Source organism: Dendrobates tinctorius, unplaced genomic scaffold (assembly GCF_039654945.1).
Source record: "Dendrobates tinctorius isolate UK_male_01 unplaced genomic scaffold, ASM3965494v1 ptg000124l, whole genome shotgun sequence".
Classification (NCBI taxonomy): domain Eukaryota; kingdom Metazoa; phylum Chordata; class Amphibia; order Anura; family Dendrobatidae; genus Dendrobates; species Dendrobates tinctorius.
In genome coordinates, this window is record NW_027361792.1 from 1,102,705 (window position 1) to 1,122,432 (window position 19,728).

The 19,728-nt window shown below is 48.2% G+C and overlaps 1 protein-coding gene across 2 annotated transcripts in view; it reads right to left on the reverse strand.

The window, feature by feature from the left end:
• Positions 1-1,975: 1,975 nt before the first annotated feature.
• The window catches only part of LOC141046886 (para-nitrobenzyl esterase-like), a 44,160-nt gene continuing 26,407 nt past the window's right edge, over positions 1,976-19,728 (reverse strand). Inside the window, exons 2-10 of one of the 2 annotated variants that reach the window (XM_073541630.1) lie at positions 16,038-16,142; positions 14,733-15,430; positions 14,501-14,608; positions 12,380-12,576; positions 11,082-11,284; positions 10,628-10,686; positions 10,386-10,553; positions 3,306-3,527; positions 1,976-3,235 (exon numbers count right to left, since the gene is read on the reverse strand). In XM_073541630.1, the coding sequence (XP_073397731.1) occupies positions 3,093-3,235; positions 3,306-3,527; positions 10,386-10,553; positions 10,628-10,686; positions 11,082-11,284; positions 12,380-12,576; positions 14,501-14,608; positions 14,733-15,430; positions 16,038-16,142 (1,903 nt within the window). In that variant the 3' untranslated portion in view covers positions 1,976-3,092. The remainder of the gene's footprint in view (positions 3,236-3,305; positions 3,528-10,385; positions 10,554-10,627; positions 10,687-11,081; positions 11,285-12,379; positions 12,577-14,500; positions 14,609-14,732; positions 15,431-16,037; positions 16,143-19,728) is intronic. The other variant, XM_073541631.1, reaches the window with a different exon arrangement.

Sequence of the window (19,728 nt, forward strand, 5' to 3'; positions counted from 1 at the left end):
TGCATATGTGAAATGACTGACCGCATATCTGATAATTCCTTTCAGCCATTTATCTTGGTCTTTCTTCTTGAGAGATTCTCCTCTCCTTCTGCACCCTATACAAACCTCCAGTATTGGAATAAGGTAATACCACTCCTTGATATCTTAGTTCTAGTTGTTGCTAGTTTACTAGGCATTTGATTGATGTATCCTTAACTATGGATTATCATACTGTATATATGTATATGTTCTTACCTTGTGTTCCACTGGGATAACCTTTATATTTTATGGATTTTTGTGATTTATCTGTTTTGGTCAATTTCTGATTTCTCTCTTTATATTTCAGCGATGATAAAGGCTCGGGCTGAGCCGAAACGTCTTTTATTTCTATCGCCTCCACTGTGTGCTATATTCCAGTTTGGCTCCCACATGTAATAAGATGAACACTTATTTGCATACAGTCTGTTTGAGTGTGCGGTGAATTAAATTAACTTGAGGTTAGGACCTACTGGTCCGCTGCACCTGCACCTCGTCTAACTCCCCAGTTTAACGTGCGAGCGAGGCCGCGGTCACAATACCGTCTGCCCAGGGACCGGGACACCACAGGACGGGGGGGCGATTCATCAGTCGGTGCCATCAAATTGTCTGAAATGATGCTAAATTTTTGCATAACTCAGTTGCACAAAAGTTTTGACTTTTGGCAGATTTAGTTCCCCGGACTGTCCAATTCACCGTCACTGAGGCTCCAAAATGGTTCATTTCTGGCACATGATTACTGGAAGAGGCGCCAAATTTACTAAGACACCGGCTCCCTGATTAATGTGTCATCTCTTACATTTAACTGGCGGAAAAAAACAGAACTGATGAATTGTCTCCACGTGGTAAATTCAGACTCTGCGCATGTATTGGGTTTATGCACCAGATTAGGGCAGGTAATAAAAGGAAACCCCTGCTCCCGTCACTACGGCCTCGTTCACACCTTCAGTATTTGTAGCCAGGATTGGAACAATCAGAGTAGAATAGAGACTCGTCACCACTTCTGTATTTATCACCCGCTCCCGATTTGGCTTCCAAATACTGATCATGGCTTTGTGTGAACGGACGAGCGCACCGCACAAGGCACACGTGCAATCTGCAAACGGAACTGCTCTGATATTGAAGGGAGATCTGTCTTTACGAAACGACTGTTCAAACCCAGCACCGGAGCTCGGTGCGCCATCGCTTGGCCAAACAGTTCAGTGAGACTTGTTTTCCATCTGTCCCTGCCCTTCTGTGGCTCCTAGAATGCCGGAGCAGTTATCCGAGGGAGAGGACCATGGAGATAGATGAAAAACAAGTCAGTGGGCAAATGCACAGACCCCTCCTCTGTCACCCCCAAGGGTGCGCCGAGTGCCTGGTGGCTTTGAACAGTCGTTCTCCGGGCTCAGTGGCTAAACATTATTGCACTCAGTCACACATTTGCACCAGGGGAAGCTCCGGCCCTTACTGTCCATAAGCCCCCGGGGACAGAGGCTGGAGGGCGCACTTTGTAGGAAGGTGCCGCCTGTACTGGACGACCAGCATCTGAGAGTTAACGTGGCAGCCCCTTATCGTCTGAGAACATGCAGTAGCAGCCTGAGAGCCCCCCAAACACAGGACGAGGGTCTTTATATCATCCCTTTGACACATTGTCATACACTTGATCCTCACAGATCCGTGGTCCTTGCTTTGGTGCTACGTGACGCTCGGTCCCCAGTGACGTGTGATTTCCTCTTTATTCCCCCAATGTGCGCGTTATAGGGGACGTCATGTCTGACCACGCTGACACGGGAAGGACGGGCAGAATCACATGTATGATTGGCCACAGAGGGGACGGAGCGTCACGCGGCAGATCACCGGGGACAGGATTAGTGACGATAAGTCCTGGACAATCCCTTTAAGAAATCGCATCTACGTCCGGTCCCGTATGTAAATTGTAGGGGTTGGGGGAATATTCTTATATTATTCAGCCGCATCGTACATTTGTTAGACCTTTTTTAATTACAGCATTTACAGGCTCAGTATAAACATTTCACTCCTATTACACAGGACGTAATGAAAGTTATAGAGGGAGTGTGTCCGCACCATGACTGTATGAGCCAAGTCCCGGGGCCTCATGGTGCGGCCCGATAACTACAACCTTCCACCTAGGCTTCGGGCCGCGCCATGATGGCCCCGAGCGCCTGGACTTGGCTTAAACATTCGTTTTAAAGCGTAACTAAGCCTTGAATGTGACTTTTCTTTTTAGGCAGGCACTTTAATTTCCTTTAGATCAGTGATGTGGGGAGCCTGAGACCCCCACAGATTGTGCATAGACCCCGCAAATCATTTAAATGTTAATTTCTTGTTAAAGGGTTTGTACCAAGATGAGTCGTCGTCCCGTATCCATGGGACCGTCCTGATCACTGGGGGTGCGACAGAGCCAGAGAAAAGGGGGCACTAGAGCCCTGTGTGCATACAGCGGAGGCGGGGAACCTCTCATTTTAGTACAAACCCTTAAATTAAAAAAAAAAAAAAAAGACTTTTTTGCAGAGGTGAACGCAGGCTATAAAAAAAGTCTTCTTTTGTGTGTGCAGCTCCTATAGACTTGTGTCTCCATGGTAACAGACCCCAACAACCCTGTGAATTCTGCTGCTGCGGGAGAAGTGAGTTCTATTTGCCCAGTACTTTACTACTAGTGATGAGTGAGCTCGGATAGGGGGTTATAAGGTGTTATCTGAGCATGCTCAGGTGCCGACACTGTGTCTTTGGTGTGCTCAAACAATACGCTCGCCCGCGGCTGTTCGACAGTCCAACACCTCCAGGGATTGCCTGTTAGGTATACATTCCTTGCGTGTGTTGCGGCTGTCGGACAGCCACGGAGACATGCAGCCGCAGGGACTCGACCGTTTTATTCGAGCACACCGAAGCCACTCGGTCAGCACCCAAGCATGCTCAGATAACGCCTTATAACAACTTATCCGAGCACGCTTGCTCATCACTGAGGCGAAATAAAATACCTCATTGCTGGACTTTGCCTTTAAGGAAGAATTGGGCAGCAGAAGTATGGAGGTTTTCGCACATATTTTTGGGAGTGTACATTGATCCTGATCCGCTCAGTTGATCCAGGCGTATTGGAACAAGTTGTTCTCCTCCCAGAGCGCGCACTGCGCCGAGCGATAATTCTTCACTGCGCACAGCGACGTGGATAAAACCGCCGTCCCGTCAGGATATTCGGGCCACTCGGGTGGCATGGACCCTGTACAGAAGAACAGAAGGTGTGAGGAGGCGTCGAGGCCCGTCCTCGCCCGGCTGCCCCCATTTCTTACCTTCTTTGGCGAAGTGTATGAAGTATTTCCGTATCAATCTCTGGAACGCGCGGTCGTCTTCAGAAATCGCTCCTAACGTTGTGGCCAGATTCCCAAAAAATCCCATTATGTCCAACATGTGGAAGGCGAACCAGCTGTCATACGAGAGGAAGCCGCCGATCCGAGCTGGACGGGAAGGAGTGTAGTCCACCTGATAGCGGTACACCGGGCTGCGCAGGGTCTCTGGAAGCACAGCACAGGTTAGTGACACAGGTGCGGCAATAGGGAGGGACCCCGTGATCGCTGACGGTCCGATCTGCAGGACCAGGCTCCTGTATGGACCTTAGGAGTAACCAGTGCTGCAGTTACCACACGGCAGGTCATTGTTGACCCCAGCTCTTCACCTGAAGACCCCCCGACTCTTCACCCAACCCTTCCATCCCAGGCGCTTCTCCTGAAGACCCCGAGCCACCCCCAGTTCTTAACCTGAAGACCCCCTGCCACCCCAGGCGCTTCACCTAAACAGCCCCTGCCACCCCAGGCACTTCACTTAAAGACCCCCTACCACCCCAGTGCTTCACCAAAAGACCCCCTGCTCCTCCTAGCGCTTCACCTAAAGACCCCCTGCCATGCCAAGCTCTTTACCTAAAGACCCCCTGCCACCCCAGGCGCTTTACCTAAAGACCCCCAGGCACTTCACCTAAAGACCCCCTGCCACCCCAGGCGCTTCACCTAAAGACCCCCTGCCACCCCAGGCGCTTCACCTAAAGACCCCCTGCCACCCCAGTGCTTCACCAAAAGACCCCCTGCTCCTCCTAGCGCTTCACCTAAAGACCCCCTGCCACGCCAAGCTCTTTACCTAAAGACCCTCTGCCACCCCAGGCGCTTTACCTAAAGACCCCCTGCCACCCCAGGCGCTTTACCTAAAGACCCCCTGCCACCCCAGGCGCTTTACCTAAAGACCCCCTGCCACCCCAGGCGCTTTACCTAAAGACCCCCAGGCACTTCACCTAAAGACCCCCTGCCACCCCAGGCGCTTTACCTAAAGACCCCCTGCCACCCCAGTGCTTCACCAAAAGACCCCCTGCTCCTCCTAGCGCTTCACCTAAAGACCCCCTGCCACGCCAAGCTCTTTACCTAAAGACCCTCTGCCACCCCAGGCGCTTTACCTAAAGACCCCCTGCCACCCCAGGCGCTTCACCTAAAGACCCCCCGCCACCCCAGGCGCTTCACCTAAAGAACCCCCGCCACCCCAGGCGCTTTACCTAAAGACCCCCTGCCACCCCAGGCGCTTCACCTAAAGACCCCCTGCCACCCCAGGCGCTTTACCTAAAGACCCCCCAGGGCACTTCACCTAAAGACCCCCTGCCACCCCAGACGCTTCACCTAAAGACCCCCAGGTGCTTCACCTAAAGACCCCCTGCCACCCCAGGCACTCCACCTAAAGACCTCCTGCCACCCCAGGCGCTTTACCTAAAGACCCCCTGCCACCCCAGGCGCTTTACCTAAAGACCCTCTGCCACCCCAGGCGCTTCACCTAAAGACCCCCTGCCACTCCAGGCGCTTTACCTAAAGACCTCCAGGCACTTCACCTAAAGACCCCCTGCCACCCCAGACGCTTCACCTAAAGACCTCCTGCCACCCCAGGCGCTTCACCTAAAAAACCCCTGCCACCCCAGGCGCTTTACCTAAAGACCCCCTGCCACCCCAGGCGCTTTACCTAAAGACCCCCAGGCACTTCACCTAAAGAACCCCTGCCACCCCAGGCACTTCACCTAAAGACATCCTGCCACCACAGGCGCTTCACCTAAAGACCCCCTGCCACCCCAGACGCTTCACCTAAAGACCTCCTGCCACCCCAGGCGCTTCACCTAAAAACCCCCTGCCACCCCAGGCGCTTTACCTAAAGACCCCCTGCCACCCCAGGCGCTTTACCTAAAGACCCCCTGCCACTCCAGGCACTTCACCTAAAGACCTCCTGCCACCCCAGGCGCTTCACCTAAAAACCCCCTGCCACCCCAGGCGCTTTACCTAAAGACTCCCTGCCACCCCAGGCGCTTTACCTAAAGACCCCCTGCCACCCCAGGCGCTTTACCTAAAGACCCCCAGGCACTTCACCTAAAGAACCCCTGCCACCCCAGGCACTTCACCTAAAGACATCCTGCCACCACAGGCACTTCACCTAAAGACCCCCTGCCACCCCAGACACTTCACCTAAAGACCCCCTGCCACCCCAGTGCTCACCAAAAGACCCCCTGCTCCTCCTAGCGCTTCACCTAAAGACCCCCTGCCACGTCTCAAGCTCTTTACCTAAAGACCCCCTGCCACCCCAGGCGCTTTACCTAAAGACCCCCTGCCACCCCAGGCGCTTTACCTAAAGACCCCCTGCCACCCCAGGCGCTTTACCTAAAGACCCCCTGCCACCCCAGGCGCTTTACCTAAAGACCCCCTGCCACCCCAGGCGCTTTACCTAAAGACCCCCTGCCACCCCAGGCGCTTTACCTAAAGACCCCCTGCCACCCCAGGCGCTTTACCTAAAGACCCCCTGCCACCCCAGGCGCTTCACCTAAAGACCCCCAGGAACTTCACCTAAAGACCCCCCTGCCACCCCAGGCACTTCACCTAAAGACCCCCCTGCCACCCCAGTGCTTCACTAAAAGACCCCCTGCTCCTCCTAGCGCTTCACCTAAAGACCCCGTGCCACGCCAAGCGTTTTACCTAAAGACCCCCTGCCACCCCAGGTGCTTTACCTAAAGACCCCCTGCCACCACAGGCGCTTCACGTAAAGACCCCCTGCCACCACAGGTGCTTTACCTAAAGACCCCCTGCCACCCCAGGCGCTTTACCTAAAGACCCCTGCCACCCCAGGCGCTTCACCTAAAGACCCCCTGCCACCCCAGGCGCTTCACCTAAAGACCCCCTGCCACCCCAGGTGCTTTACCTAAAGACCCCCTGCCACCCCAGGTGCTTCAACTAAAGACCCCCTGCCACCACAGGCGCTTTACCTAAAGACCCCCTGCCACTCCAGGCGCTTCACCTAAAGACCCCCTGCCACCACAGGCGCTTCACCTAAAGACCCCCTGCCACCCCAGGTGCTTTACCTAAAGACCCCCTGCCACCCCCAGCGATTCACCTGAAGACCCCCAGCCAGCTCCATAAGATGTGTGAACACAACATGTCTGTACATAGGAATGAAGATGGAGTCGGTCGTACGATTCACCCATGTGACCCTCACTACCCCGGCCGTGCCCGCGTCTGTAGACCAGGGAGACTGTGCTGCCTGTATCTGCACAGACCTGGGAAGAGCAGATGGGAAACAAGATGGCGGTCGTCATGTGCATTATCGGCACTACGGGGGGAAAGGAGGCAGAGTTTCCTAGCACTAAGCACATCAGTTTATGGCATTTAGTATGGCACCCGGCACAGTGAACCCCTAAAACGACTTTTTATCCACATTAGATTTATGGGGTGCCCGATTCTTGAGGGGGTTGTGGCCTCTTTGTTTACACTGCCCCCTATAGTCAGAGCAAGGTCATTGCAGGATTTTACTGTGGTCAATTGAATTGGACAACGTTCCCGCACTCCGCACCGATGCTATATGGGCACGGGACTATGGGATGGAGGATGTGTGATGGGTATATGGGCACGGGCCTATGGGATCGTGGATATGTATGATGGGTATATGGGCACGGGACTATGGGATGGAGGATGTGTGATGGGTATATGGGCACGGGACTATGAGATGGAGGATATGTATGACGGGTATATGGGCACGGGACTATGGGATGGAGGATGTGTATGATGGGTATATTGTCACGGGACTATGGGATCGTGGATATGTATGATGGGTATATGGGCTCGGGACTATGGGATGGAGGATGTGTGATGGGTATATGGGCATGGGTCTATGGGATCGTGGATATGTATGATGGGTATATGGGCACGGGACTATGGGATGGAGGATGTGTGATGGGTATATGGGCACGGGACTATGAGATGGAGGATATGTATGACGGGTATATGGGCACGGGACTATGGGATGGAGGATGTGTATGATGGGTATATTGTCACGGGACTATGGGATCGTGGATATGTATGATGGGTATATGGGCTCGGGACTATGGGATGGAGGACGTGTGATGGGTATATGGGCATGGGTCTATGGGATGGAGGATATGTATGATGGGTATATGGGCACGGGACTATGGGATGGAGGATGTGTGATGGGTATATGGGCACGGGACTATGGGATGGAGGATATGTGTGATGGGTATATGGGCATGGGACTATGGGATGGAGGATGTGTGATGGGTATATGGGCACGGGACTATGGGATGGAGGATATGTGTGATGGGTATATGGGCATGGGACTATGGGATGGAGGATGTGTGATGGGTATATGGGCACGGGACTATGGGATCGTGGATATGTATGATGGGTATATGGACACGGGACTATGGGATGGAGGATGTGTGATAGGTATATGGGCACGGGACTATGGGATCGTGGATATGTATGATGGGTATATGGGCACGGGACTATGGGATGGAGGATGTGTGATGGGTATATGGGCACGGGACTATGGGATGGAGGATAATTATAATTTGCTATAACTAACCACAGTTAGTTACTATGCCCGGGCAGCGCCGGGCTCCTCAGCTAGTGTGTGTATGTATATATATATATATATATATATATATATATATATATAGTGTATGAGTATGTGTATACAGTTTCTGTATATAGTGTGTACAATGTATAGTATGTATACAGTGTGTGCGCAGTATATATTGTGTATATATAGATGTGTATAGTGTGTATATAGGTTCTGTGTATAGTGTGTACAGTGTGCACGCAGTATATATTATGTGTGTATATAGTGTGTGTACATAGTGTGTACAGTGTATAGTATGTATACAGTGTGCACGCAGTATATATTGTGCATATATATGTGTATATAGTTTCTGTGTATAGTGTGTACAGTGAATAGTATGTATACATGCAGTATATATTACTGTATGTGTGTATATATAGAGTGTGTATATAGTTTCTGTATATAGTGTGTACAGTGTGTGCGCAGTATATATTGTGTATATATATGTGTATAGTGTGTACAGTGAATAGTATGTATACACGCAGTATATATTGTGTATATAGTTTCTGTATATAGAGTATGTGTATATAGTTTCTGTATATAGTGTGTACAGTGTATAGTATGTATACAGTGTGTGCGCAGTATATATTGTGTATATATATGTGTATAGTGTGTACAGTGAATAGTATGTATGCACGCAGTATATATTACTGTATGTGTGTATATATAGAGTGTGTATATAGTTTCTGTATATAGTGTGTACAGTGTATAGTATGTATACAGTGTGCACGCAGTATATATTATGTGTGTGTATATAGTGTGTACAGTGTATAGTATGTATACAGTGTGCACGCAGTATATATTATGTGTGTATATAGTGTGTACAGCGTATAGTATGTATACAGTGTGCACGCAGTATATATTATGTGTGTGTATATAGTGTGTACAGTGTATAGTATGTATACAGTGTGCACGCAGTATATATTATGTGTGTGTATATAGTGTGTACAGTGTATAGTATGTATACAGTGTGCACGCAGTATATATTATGTGTGTGTATATAGTGTGTACAGCGTATAGTATGTATACAGTGTGCACGCAGTATATATTATGTGTGTGTATATAGTGTGTACAGTGTATAGTATGTATACAGTGTGCACGCAGTATATATTATGTGTGTGTGTATATAGTGTGTACAGCGTATAGTATGTATACAGTGTGCACGCAGTATATATTATGTGTGTGTATATAGTGTGTACAGTGTATAGTATGTATACAGTGTGCACGCAGTATATATTATGTGTGTGTATATAGTGTGTACAGCGTATAGTATGTATACAGTGTGCACGCAGTATATATTATGTGTGTGTATATAGTGTGTACAGCGTATAGTATGTATACAGTGTGCACGCAGTATATATTATGTGTGTGTATATAGTGTGTACAGTGTATAGTATGTATACAGTGTGCACGCAGTATATATTATGTGTGTGTATATAGTGTGTACAGTGTATAGTATGTATACAGTGTGCACGCAGTATATATTGTGCATATATATGTGTATATAGTTTGTGTATAGTGTGTACAGTGTATAGTATGTATACAGTGTGCACGCAGTATATATTATGTGTGTGTATATAGTGTGTACAGTGTATAGTATGTGTACAGTGTGCACGCAGTATATATTACTGTATGTGTATATATAGTGTGTATATAGTTTCTGTATATAGTGTGTACAGTGTATAGTATGTATACATGCAGTATATATTGTGTATATAGTTTCTGTATATAGTGTGTGTATATAGTGTGTACAGTGTATAGTATGTATACAGTGTGTGCGCAGTATATATTGTGTATATATATGTGTATAGTGTGTACAGTGAATAGTATGTATACACGCAGTATATATTGTGTATATAGTTTCTGTATATAGTGTGTACAGTGTATAGTATGTATACAGTGTGTGCGCAGTATATATTGTGTATATATATGTGTATAGTGTGTACAGTGAATAGTATGTATACACGCAGTATATATTGTGTATATAGTTTCTGTATATAGAGTATGTGTATATAGTTTCTGTATATAGTGTGTACAGTGTATAGTATGTATACAGTGTGTGCGCAGTATATATTGTGTATATATATGTGTATAGTGTGTACAGTGAATAGTATGTATACACGCAGTATATATTGTGTATATAGTTTCTGTATATAGTGTGTACAGTGTATAGTATGTATACAGTGTGTGCGCAGTATATATTGTGTATATATATGTGTATAGTGTGTACAGTGAATAGTATGTATACACGCAGTATATATTGTGTATATAGTTTCTGTATATAGTGTGTACAGTGTATAGTATGTGTACAGTGTACACGCAGTATATATTATGTGGTTTTCTCCCAAGTTACTAAATCCTCGTGGGCGATGGTTATTATAATGAGGAGCGATGACCCCCCAGGCCGCTCCACGCAGGCTGGCTCCGGCAGGGGGTGGTCACTGTACCTGCAGCTCGGTGGGCCCGCACGTTGCTCGGACAGGCCGCCCTGAGGTCGGACACCATAGTCATGTACGTCTTCTCCATGCAGCGCTCCGGCTGGGAGCAGAACTCCGAGGTGGGATAGAGCGCCAGAGCATCAGAGGACAGGTTCCCTCCAAATGTCCCGAGAAGAGCTAAGGAAGGACAGACATGAAGCAGCTGCTGGGACCTCCATGAAGAAACACGGACCCCCAGAAATGTCACTTACAGGTCACAAACCAGCGGTAATCCTCCTCAGACCACTGGGAAATATTAGAATACAACGGGCTGAAAAGAAAAATCACAAATAAAAATTAAACTTGCAGAAACTGTGTGTATCCAAGAAAGCTTCCTGCCAGACGGCCCAGGACGGTTTATATTACTGCCTGTGTTGTACTCCAGAGCTGTATTCACAATTCTGCTGGCTGGATGTGGAAAGTTTTAATAACGCGTTCAGCTTTTCTTCATCAGACGACACTTCCCAGATTGTAAGTCATGTGCGAGCTCAATAGCCGTTCTGAGGGAGGTGAGAGCGGCAGCCTGCAGAATCGTGAATGCAGCTCCGGAGCACAATACAGTACAAATCGTGGAAGATTGAGCAGTAACATTGTGTTATATGTGCCGCATCTTCATCTGGAGCTTCACAGCGTTATTATAGGGAGTTTACGTAATCGGCTCCTTACCCGAATTCTGCTTCTTGCAGGGTGGTGCCAATCAGGTAGGGCACGTCGCTGTAACCCGGGAGTTTCTGTTCCCACCCTTCCAGCGGAGGAGCGAGCACCACGTGTCCGTCCACCACGGTCATCGGCCCGACGAACTTCCCTTTCTGCGGCAGGTCGCACAAGTCGTCGGCAGCCCAGTTGGGGTATTCAGACCAAGGGATGGACTAGGAGGAACAGAGCGGTTATTCTGCTGCTAAAGGGTCATCCGACCCCCCAACATTCTGAAAAAACGATAGCCCCTTCCTCACCAAGACCCTGGCGCTCAATTACCAGCACTTTCCTGGTTCTCACCAGTCTCTGTATAGCCCGCCCTCCAGTGATAGTGTGATCATGCGTGACCGCTGCAATCAATCACTGAGCTCAGCAATCATGCCAAGATAGGTGGCACAAGCCTTTGAGCCCAGTGATTGGCTGAAGCGGTCACGTGTGTTGTAGTCGTGATTTCACCACTGCAGTCTGTAAACACGGACCGTACCGTAGTGGAGGATGAGAAACTCACATTTTGTTATTTTTCCCTAGCACAAGCTGCCTGGCATAAAAAAATTATTAAAATGGAAAACCCCTTTAAGAAAGAGGGGATCTTTGCTCTGAGTTTTTAAACCTGGCATGTATAGTGGATGTAAGGAAAAAAAAAAGCCCAGTGACATCTCAGGTGGCCAGTTCTAGTTTCACTGCTCTTACTGTAAAGAACCCTTTACTATACAAATGCTGTGAAGCCATCAATACATTGTGTATGTGTGAAGGAAAGGTGCGCACGTCATCAATATTGGAAAGGGTTCTTCACAGTAAGAGTAGTGTAACTAACGAACACTGAAGCAGAATCGGAACTTTCTTCCCCACCAGATCCTGCAGGTTCAGCTTCTTTTCAGCGCAGTGGAAACCCCTTTCCTTCACACATATAGAAGCTTCTATTACATTACAAGTAAACTGTGCACGGTGGTCTCTTCCCCGATGTTGTGGATGCAGAGGAGCAGAAGGATCTTTGGTTGCTGCTTCTTGGAAGTGACTGGTGCACCAGAGGTTCATATAAGTAAACATCATTATTGGTGATTTTTGGCGCTCGGTCACCAGACGTCTCTGAAACGCGTTAAACCAATATTGAATTTTACTTTGCAGACCTCTGAGGCTCCGGTTGTCTCCTTCTGCACAATGCAGCGTCTGTACGGGATCCGAGTGCTTTTCTGCTTCCACTTTTAGTTTTTGGCTTACACATACTGATGCAAATCAAAAAGGAAAATCTGCTGCGATCAGAGCCGGACCTGAAGGACTTTACTGATACTGAGATTCCTCAAGCACCGAGCGTCCTGGCAGCCACTGCGCTTCAGGAATGGGAGGTTATCCTTCTCTGCCTCCTCCATGGTGGCTTTAAACACAGACGATCCGCTTATGTCTATGGCACGGTGAAATAGACCCTTGGCCAGAGGGGACACCATCAAGGTCCATACAGAGGTGCCGCCTGCAAAAAAAAAAAATAATGTGGAGGAATGTCACGAAAGGCAAAAGAAATAAGGGACACCGTGGGAGACAGAAAAGCAACAAGGGACACTAAAGTAGGCAAAGGAAAGAAACAAGGCGCACCTCAGGAGCCAAAGAAAAGCAACATGGGACACCATAGGAGGCAATGGAAAGCAAAAATGGGCACCATGGGAGATTACAAAAAAAAAAAACAAGCAACTCCATGAGACACAAAGTAAAGAAACAAGAGGCATTAAGGGAAGCAAAGGAAAGAAACAAGGGGCATCAAGGGATGCACAGGAGAAAACCACGGGGCACCACAGGAGAAAAAGAAACAAGGGGGGCGCCACAGGAGCCAAAGAAAAACAAGAGGCATTAAGGGAAGCAAAGGAAAGAAACAAAGGGCACCACAGGAGACAAAGAAAAAAACAAGGGGCACGGCCGGAGGCAAAGGAAAGAAACAAGGGGCGCCACAGGAGCCAAAGAAAAAGAAACAAGGGGCACTGCCGGAGGCATTAAGGGAAGAAAGGAAAGATACAAAGGGCACCACAGGAGACAAAGGAAAAAAACAAGAGGCAGCACAGGAGACAAAGAAAAAGAAACAAGAGGCATTAAGGGAAGCAAAGGAAAGAAACAAGGGACGCCACAGAAGAAAAACACAGGGCATCACAAGAGAAAAAGAAACAAAGGGCACCACGGGAAGCAAAGGAGAAAAATAAAGGGCACCATAGGAGACCAGGAAAAAGAAACTGTGGTGCCCCCAGGAGTATGGCCGCCACAGTGGCTTTGCCTTCCTCCAGGGAGGGTAATGCCAGGCTTGGAGGCAGTAAGGGGTCTCTCGCAGTTAAACTATACATGCAACACAGTTCCACTCCAGGCCAGCAGGGGGGACTCTGAACCGGACTTGAAGGGAGGAGTGCTCTCTGAGGGCCAAGAGGAAGGAGTGGTCAGTTAGTGTAAGGAGGGTGAAGTGTGCAGACGTGAGGAGAGAAGCTGGAGGTTGAGCTGAGGAAAGAGAGCTCCCTCACAGCGAGAGCGCATGAACTGGAGCCTGGTCTCCACGGCTGTACGGATACTAACGGTCCTACAACAGACACCAGAGGAGTAGGAGGCTGTAAATGGCCTACCCCCATCTAAGACTCGGAGGCACAAAAGCACGGAGTGAGCCAAGAGAGGAATAGCGGCTACAGCTGTCTGCCATACGAGGAGTGCTAGTAGAAGAGAATTAGGAGGAACTTCAGTGTAACTCAGTACTAGGAGTACTTCACTCAAATAAGCGCTAAGAAGGAGACTGCACAGCCCGTCTGCTGAGAGAGAATCCTGAGTTGCTTCTAGGCTAGCCTGCTCCAGTACCATCTGTAATCAGGACCCTGGACTGCCGTTATCAAGTAAAGGTACAGAAATTGCACCCTGCTGTGTCTTTGTCTGCTTCCTACCCTTCCGGCACCGCTACATCCCCGTGCCAATCCCATCTACACTGCCCTGGGACTGCAGCTTTATCTGTAGGGAGCTTCACCATATCATCAGTCCCAGAGGATCTGAATGCAGCGTCGACTTAACATCTCACTTGCCGAACACCACAGGTGGCGTCACGAACTATTCCATTAACTACATTCCACCATTCAATCTCCCCTAATACTTGGGCGCCCAGGACCACGGACCGGGTCACCGCTGCTGTGACACATCCCACCGACACCGGCCCGGTACCAAGTACCCCACAGCCCTGGGAGAGCGACCCAAAACAACCTGGGGTTGGTCTTTAGAAAAACTAGTCAGATGACCTTAACATGTGAGATTGTGGTGAAGTGTGGGATTACTACAAGGGCGGCATTGCCCTTAAATATCCGCCAACTAGCAAGAATTGTGTAATTAGAATACCCAGCTGTCTGCTGGGTGAGGAGATGCAGATTAGTGATCGGTCTTACCGGAGCTCTGGCCATAGATGGTCACTTTGTTTGGATCTCCACCAAATGATGCAATGTTTTTCTGCACCCACTTTAGCGCAGCAATCTGATCCATGAAACCATAGTTGCCTGTGGGGCAGTAATGTGCGGAGAGAGGTTATTACAGAGCGGTATGGGGTCACTGAAGTATCACTGGTCATGTCCCCCCCTAGCAGGATCGGCTCCTAGTAATGAGCGTCGGAAGTGTAGTTACCGGAGCTGTTGGTGGCGGATCCTTCTCTCAGCGTCTCCAAAGTCATGAATCCAAACGCGTTCAGACGGTAGTTGAAGCTGACGTGGACGATCTGACTCCATTGTGCAAGGTCCTCATTAGGACAATACCCGGGCTCAAACCCGCTACCGATGAGCAGATAACCTCCATGAATCCAGACCATAACAGGCAGGTTGGCGCCGTGATCCAGTGAGGGCGTCCATACATTGACATGCAGGCAATCTTCTGATCCCATCACTTCCCCCTTTTCGCTCAGAGGACGCACCTGGGCACACATGGATCTGAACTCGGTAGCATCCAGGGTGTCGTTCCAGCAAGTGGGCTCCTTGGGTGGTCTCCACCGTAACGATCCACTCGGAGGACTGGCGTATGGAATCCCTTTAAACATGTAAACCTTATCGCAGTGTTGACCTCGTACTCTACCACATGAGATGATCAGATCTACCAAGGTGCAGGCCGAGTTTCCAGACAGATACGCCAAACCGACCACCACTAAACCCAGTAGCAAAATGCCCCCGAACATTGCGGCCAGAGCCTTGTAGGACGGGGAGCTGCAGGAAGCATCTGATGGATCAGGGTCCTGAAAGGCTTTCACACCCTCGTCTTCTTCATCGTTGTCATCGTTGACCAGATGCTTAAATTCAGATTGGGATCCGGCCTCCCCCCGCGTGTTCACACGCCTGCCGAAAGAAGAGAGATGGATTAACGGGGGACCTCCAAGCTGCGGCACAATCAACCCTTCATCTGTGGAGCAGCCTACTGTCATGCCACCTTTTATTGTCCCAAGCACAGAGACGCCCATGGCTTATTTATCCGCACCCCATTAACCCCCCCATCTGGGAGTTCTGCCAAAACACATGAATTACCCCCACTTGAAGCATGGTGACATTGTGAGACCCCTATACGCACTCCTGTGGCTCTGCTGTCTCCCACCAATATCTCAAATTGGTGGACTGGGGCATGTTAGTGATTGCGGGGCGCTGGCATCGGTATCAGTGCCAACTCTACCGGATGCAATTTATACCAAGCAGCATTGTCAGAGGGCACCAGGGTGTGACGACAGCGGAGATGCCAGGATCCCTAGTGGATAAAATACAGGACTCCTGGACATATTAGACTGGTGTGGGCTCCAAGTGTCACTTGATGTTGAGGATGTGGGAACCATGACCGTGGTAGAAGATGACCCCTATTTCTGCAGGTACCGAGGTGCGGGACAGATAACTCTTGGTCGGCTGACCGCTATCTATCATGTATGGCCACCCAAGTCCTCCAAATAAGTTTTCCTACCTTCTGCGCCGTGCTTGGGTCCTTACAGCCATCTGCTCCCCCTTTGCGTAGAGACCCCCAGTCCCACCTTCAGGGTCAAAGGAACTTTTGATCAGTGTGGGCTCCCTTACAACATGAAAAGAAAGAACCATGATGCCTCCTGTTTACCACCCAGTTTTTGGCACTTTATGGCCTCCTCCTGACTTCGGCCCCTGCGCGCTTCCAGGCGCTACCATTGCTTTTCTAGTCGTAAAGGTGCCCTGTGGGGGTGCCACCAATCCACGGCACACGTTATCCATCATCAGGATCATGGTGCAAAAGAAATATACCGTGGCTTGTGAAAGTATTCACCCCCTTGGCTTTTTAGATATTTTGCTGCATCACTAATATTTCTATAATCCGATTTGTGTGTGATGTATCAGCAGTAAACAGTCTAAGTTAGAAAAATCTAGGCATACATTTATGGGATCAAATAACTAAAAATTGCCATGGGCATATGTATTTAACCCTTTTTCTGATGCAATCAATTCCCTACATAAGTCCCATGCTTAGTGATAGATTGCACACAGGGGGACGTCCTAAGTGTCAATATTCAAAAAGGGGTGTAAAAGGGAACCTGGAAACTATCGGCCGGTAAGCTTAACATCTGTTGTGGGTAAAATTTTTGAAGGGTTTCTAAGGGATACCATTATGGAATATCTCAATGTTAATAAATGTTTAACTCCATATCCACATGGATTTATGAAGGATCGCTCCTGTCAGACTAACCTGATCAGCTTCTATGAGGATGTAAGCTCTCAAATGGACCCAGGAGAATCTTTGGATGTCATTTATCTCGACTTCTCTAAAGTATTTGACACTGTCCCACATAAAAGATTGGTAAGTAAGATGAGAAAGCTTGGGCTAGGGGAAAATGTGTGTAGATGGGTAGGTAGCTGGCTTAGTGATAGAAAACAAAGAGTGGTTATTAATGGGGCATCCTCAGATTGGGCCAGGGTTACTAGTGGGGGACCACAGGGGTCTGTATTGGGCCCTCTACTATTTAATATATATATTAATGATCTAGTGGATGGCTTACACAGTAAAATATCAGTATTTGCAGATGATACAAAACTATGTAAGGTAGTTACCACAAAGGAGGACAGTTTGCAACTACAGACAGATTTGAGTAAATTGGAGAATTGGGCTGAAAAATGGCAAATGAGGTTTAACCCAGATAAGTGTAAGGTTATGCACATGGGAAGGAGAAACAGATGCTACAATTACTTACTAAATGGGAAACTGCTGGGAAAATCAGACATGGAAAAAGACTTAGGTATCTTAGTCAATAAGAAGTTAAATTGGAGTGCCCAGTGTCAGGCAGCTGCCACCAAAGCAAATAGGGTCATGGGATGCATTAGAAGAGGTCTGGGGACACGAGATGAAAACAGAATTCTCCCTCTGCACAAATCACTCGTCAGACCACACTTGGAGGATTGTGTGCAATTTTGGACGCCGGTGCTCAAGAAAGACATTACTGAACTTGAAAGGGTTCAAAGGCGGGCTACTAAAATGATAAATGGAGTTGGTTCACTACAATACCCAGAAAGGTTATCAAAATTAGGTCTATTTACTCTAGAAAAGAGAAGACTTAAGGGAGACTTAATATATATGTACAAGTATATCAGAGGGCAATACAGAGATCTCTCCAATGAACTGTTTGTATCAAGGACTGTGACAAGGACAAGGGGGCATTCTCTTCATTTGGAGGAATGACAATTTCTGCACCAGCATAGAAGAGGGTTCTTCACGGTAAGAGCAGTGAGGCTCTGGAATTCTCTTCCTGAGGAAGTGGTGATGGCCAACTCACTGAATGAATGTAAGAAAGGAATGGAGGCTTTTCTTGTGAGTAACAGTATAGAAAGTTACGAATAACAGAATATTATAGGTAGATGGTTGACCCAGCTTAGGGGAAGGAATTTTTTTCCCTATGGAGAAAATTGGCTTCTACTCTGTGGGTTTTTCGCCTTCCCCAGGATCAACAATGCAAAACAGCTGCACTAAAAATAGGCTGAACTAGGTCTTCAGCCTTCAAAACTATGTTACTATGTTACATGTCTGTCAGTATATACACTTTACCTTGTCTGAAAGGCCACAGAGGCTACAACACCATTAATAAGAGGCACCACTAACCAAACACCACCATGAAGATCAAGGAGATCCCCAAACACCACCATGAAGACCAAAGAGTTCTCCAAACACCACCATAAAGACAAAAAGGATCCCCAAACACCACCATGAAGACCAAGGAGATCCCCAAACACCACCATGAAGATTAGGGAGATCCCCAAACACCACCATGAAGACCAAAGAGATCTCCAAACATCACCATGAAGATCAGGGAGATCCCCAAACACCACCATGAAGACCAAAGAGATCTCCAAACACCACCATAAAGACAAAGAGGATCCACAAACACCACCATGAAGACTAAAGAGACCTCCAAACACCACCACGACGATTAAGGAGATCTCCAAACACCACCACGACGATTAAGGAGATCTCCAAACACCACCACGACGATTAAGGAGATCTCCAAACATCACCACGACGATTAAGGAGATCTCCAAACATCACCATGAAGATCAAGGAGATCTTCAAACAACACCATAACAAACCTGCCAAGAGAGGGCACCCACGAAAACTCTCCGCCCAAGAAAGGAGGGCATTAATCAGAGAGCCGTACAGAGACCAAAGGTAACTCTGAAGGAACTGCAGAGTTCACAAGCAGAGACTGGAGTATCTGTCCATACGATCAAAATAAACCGTACACTTCATATTGGTGGCCATTATGGAAGAGTGGGCAGTAAAAAGCCTTTACTTACACACAATATTTGTAAGGCTCATTTTGAGATTGCCAAAAGACATTTGGGAGACTCCCCAAATGTATGGAAGAAGGTGCTGTGGTCAGAGGAGACCAAATTTGAACTTTTTGTCCACCAAGGTAAACGCTATGTGTCTCTCCAAACCAGCACAGCTCATCACCCCAAGAACACCATCCCCATAGTGAAACATGGTGGTGTCACAGCATCATTCAGTGGGAAGGTTTTTTGGCGACAGGGAAAATGATCCAACTCGAGGGGAAGAAGGATGGAGTGAAATTCAGGGATATACAGTACTTGAGCAAAACCTGTTTCAGTCAGTCAGTGATTTGAGACTAGGACGGAGGTTCACCTTCCAACAAGACAATGACCCAAAGCGCATTCTGCTAAAGCAACACTCGAGGAGTTGAAGGGGAAACGTGTGAATGTTCTGGAGTGGCAGAGTCACAGCCCAGATCTTAATCCAGTGCCGGTTTTGATGTGGGGCTGAATACTTTCGCAAACCACTATAGGTTTCTGCCATGTAGGTAATGTATCTCTTCTGCACGTTTCCGTACAACCTCTCTCAGGTGCTGGTATATCATCTATGGTGCAAATACAGCAGATTTAGCCCCTGTAACTTGTCCAGCAGGTGCCAGGCCTCTATCCTGCCTGCGCTAATAATCAGATACAATTCAAGAAAGATCTTGTAGGATGGAAACACAATTCGTATTATTTGGAAAACCCACAGATGAAATCCAGTACATGCACGGCTGGATGAATTAATTTTATTAGCACTATGGCATATGCATACAAGCGCTACCTCCCCCTGTGCCACCATGAAACCATCACCCCCTAACTCCTGTGCCACC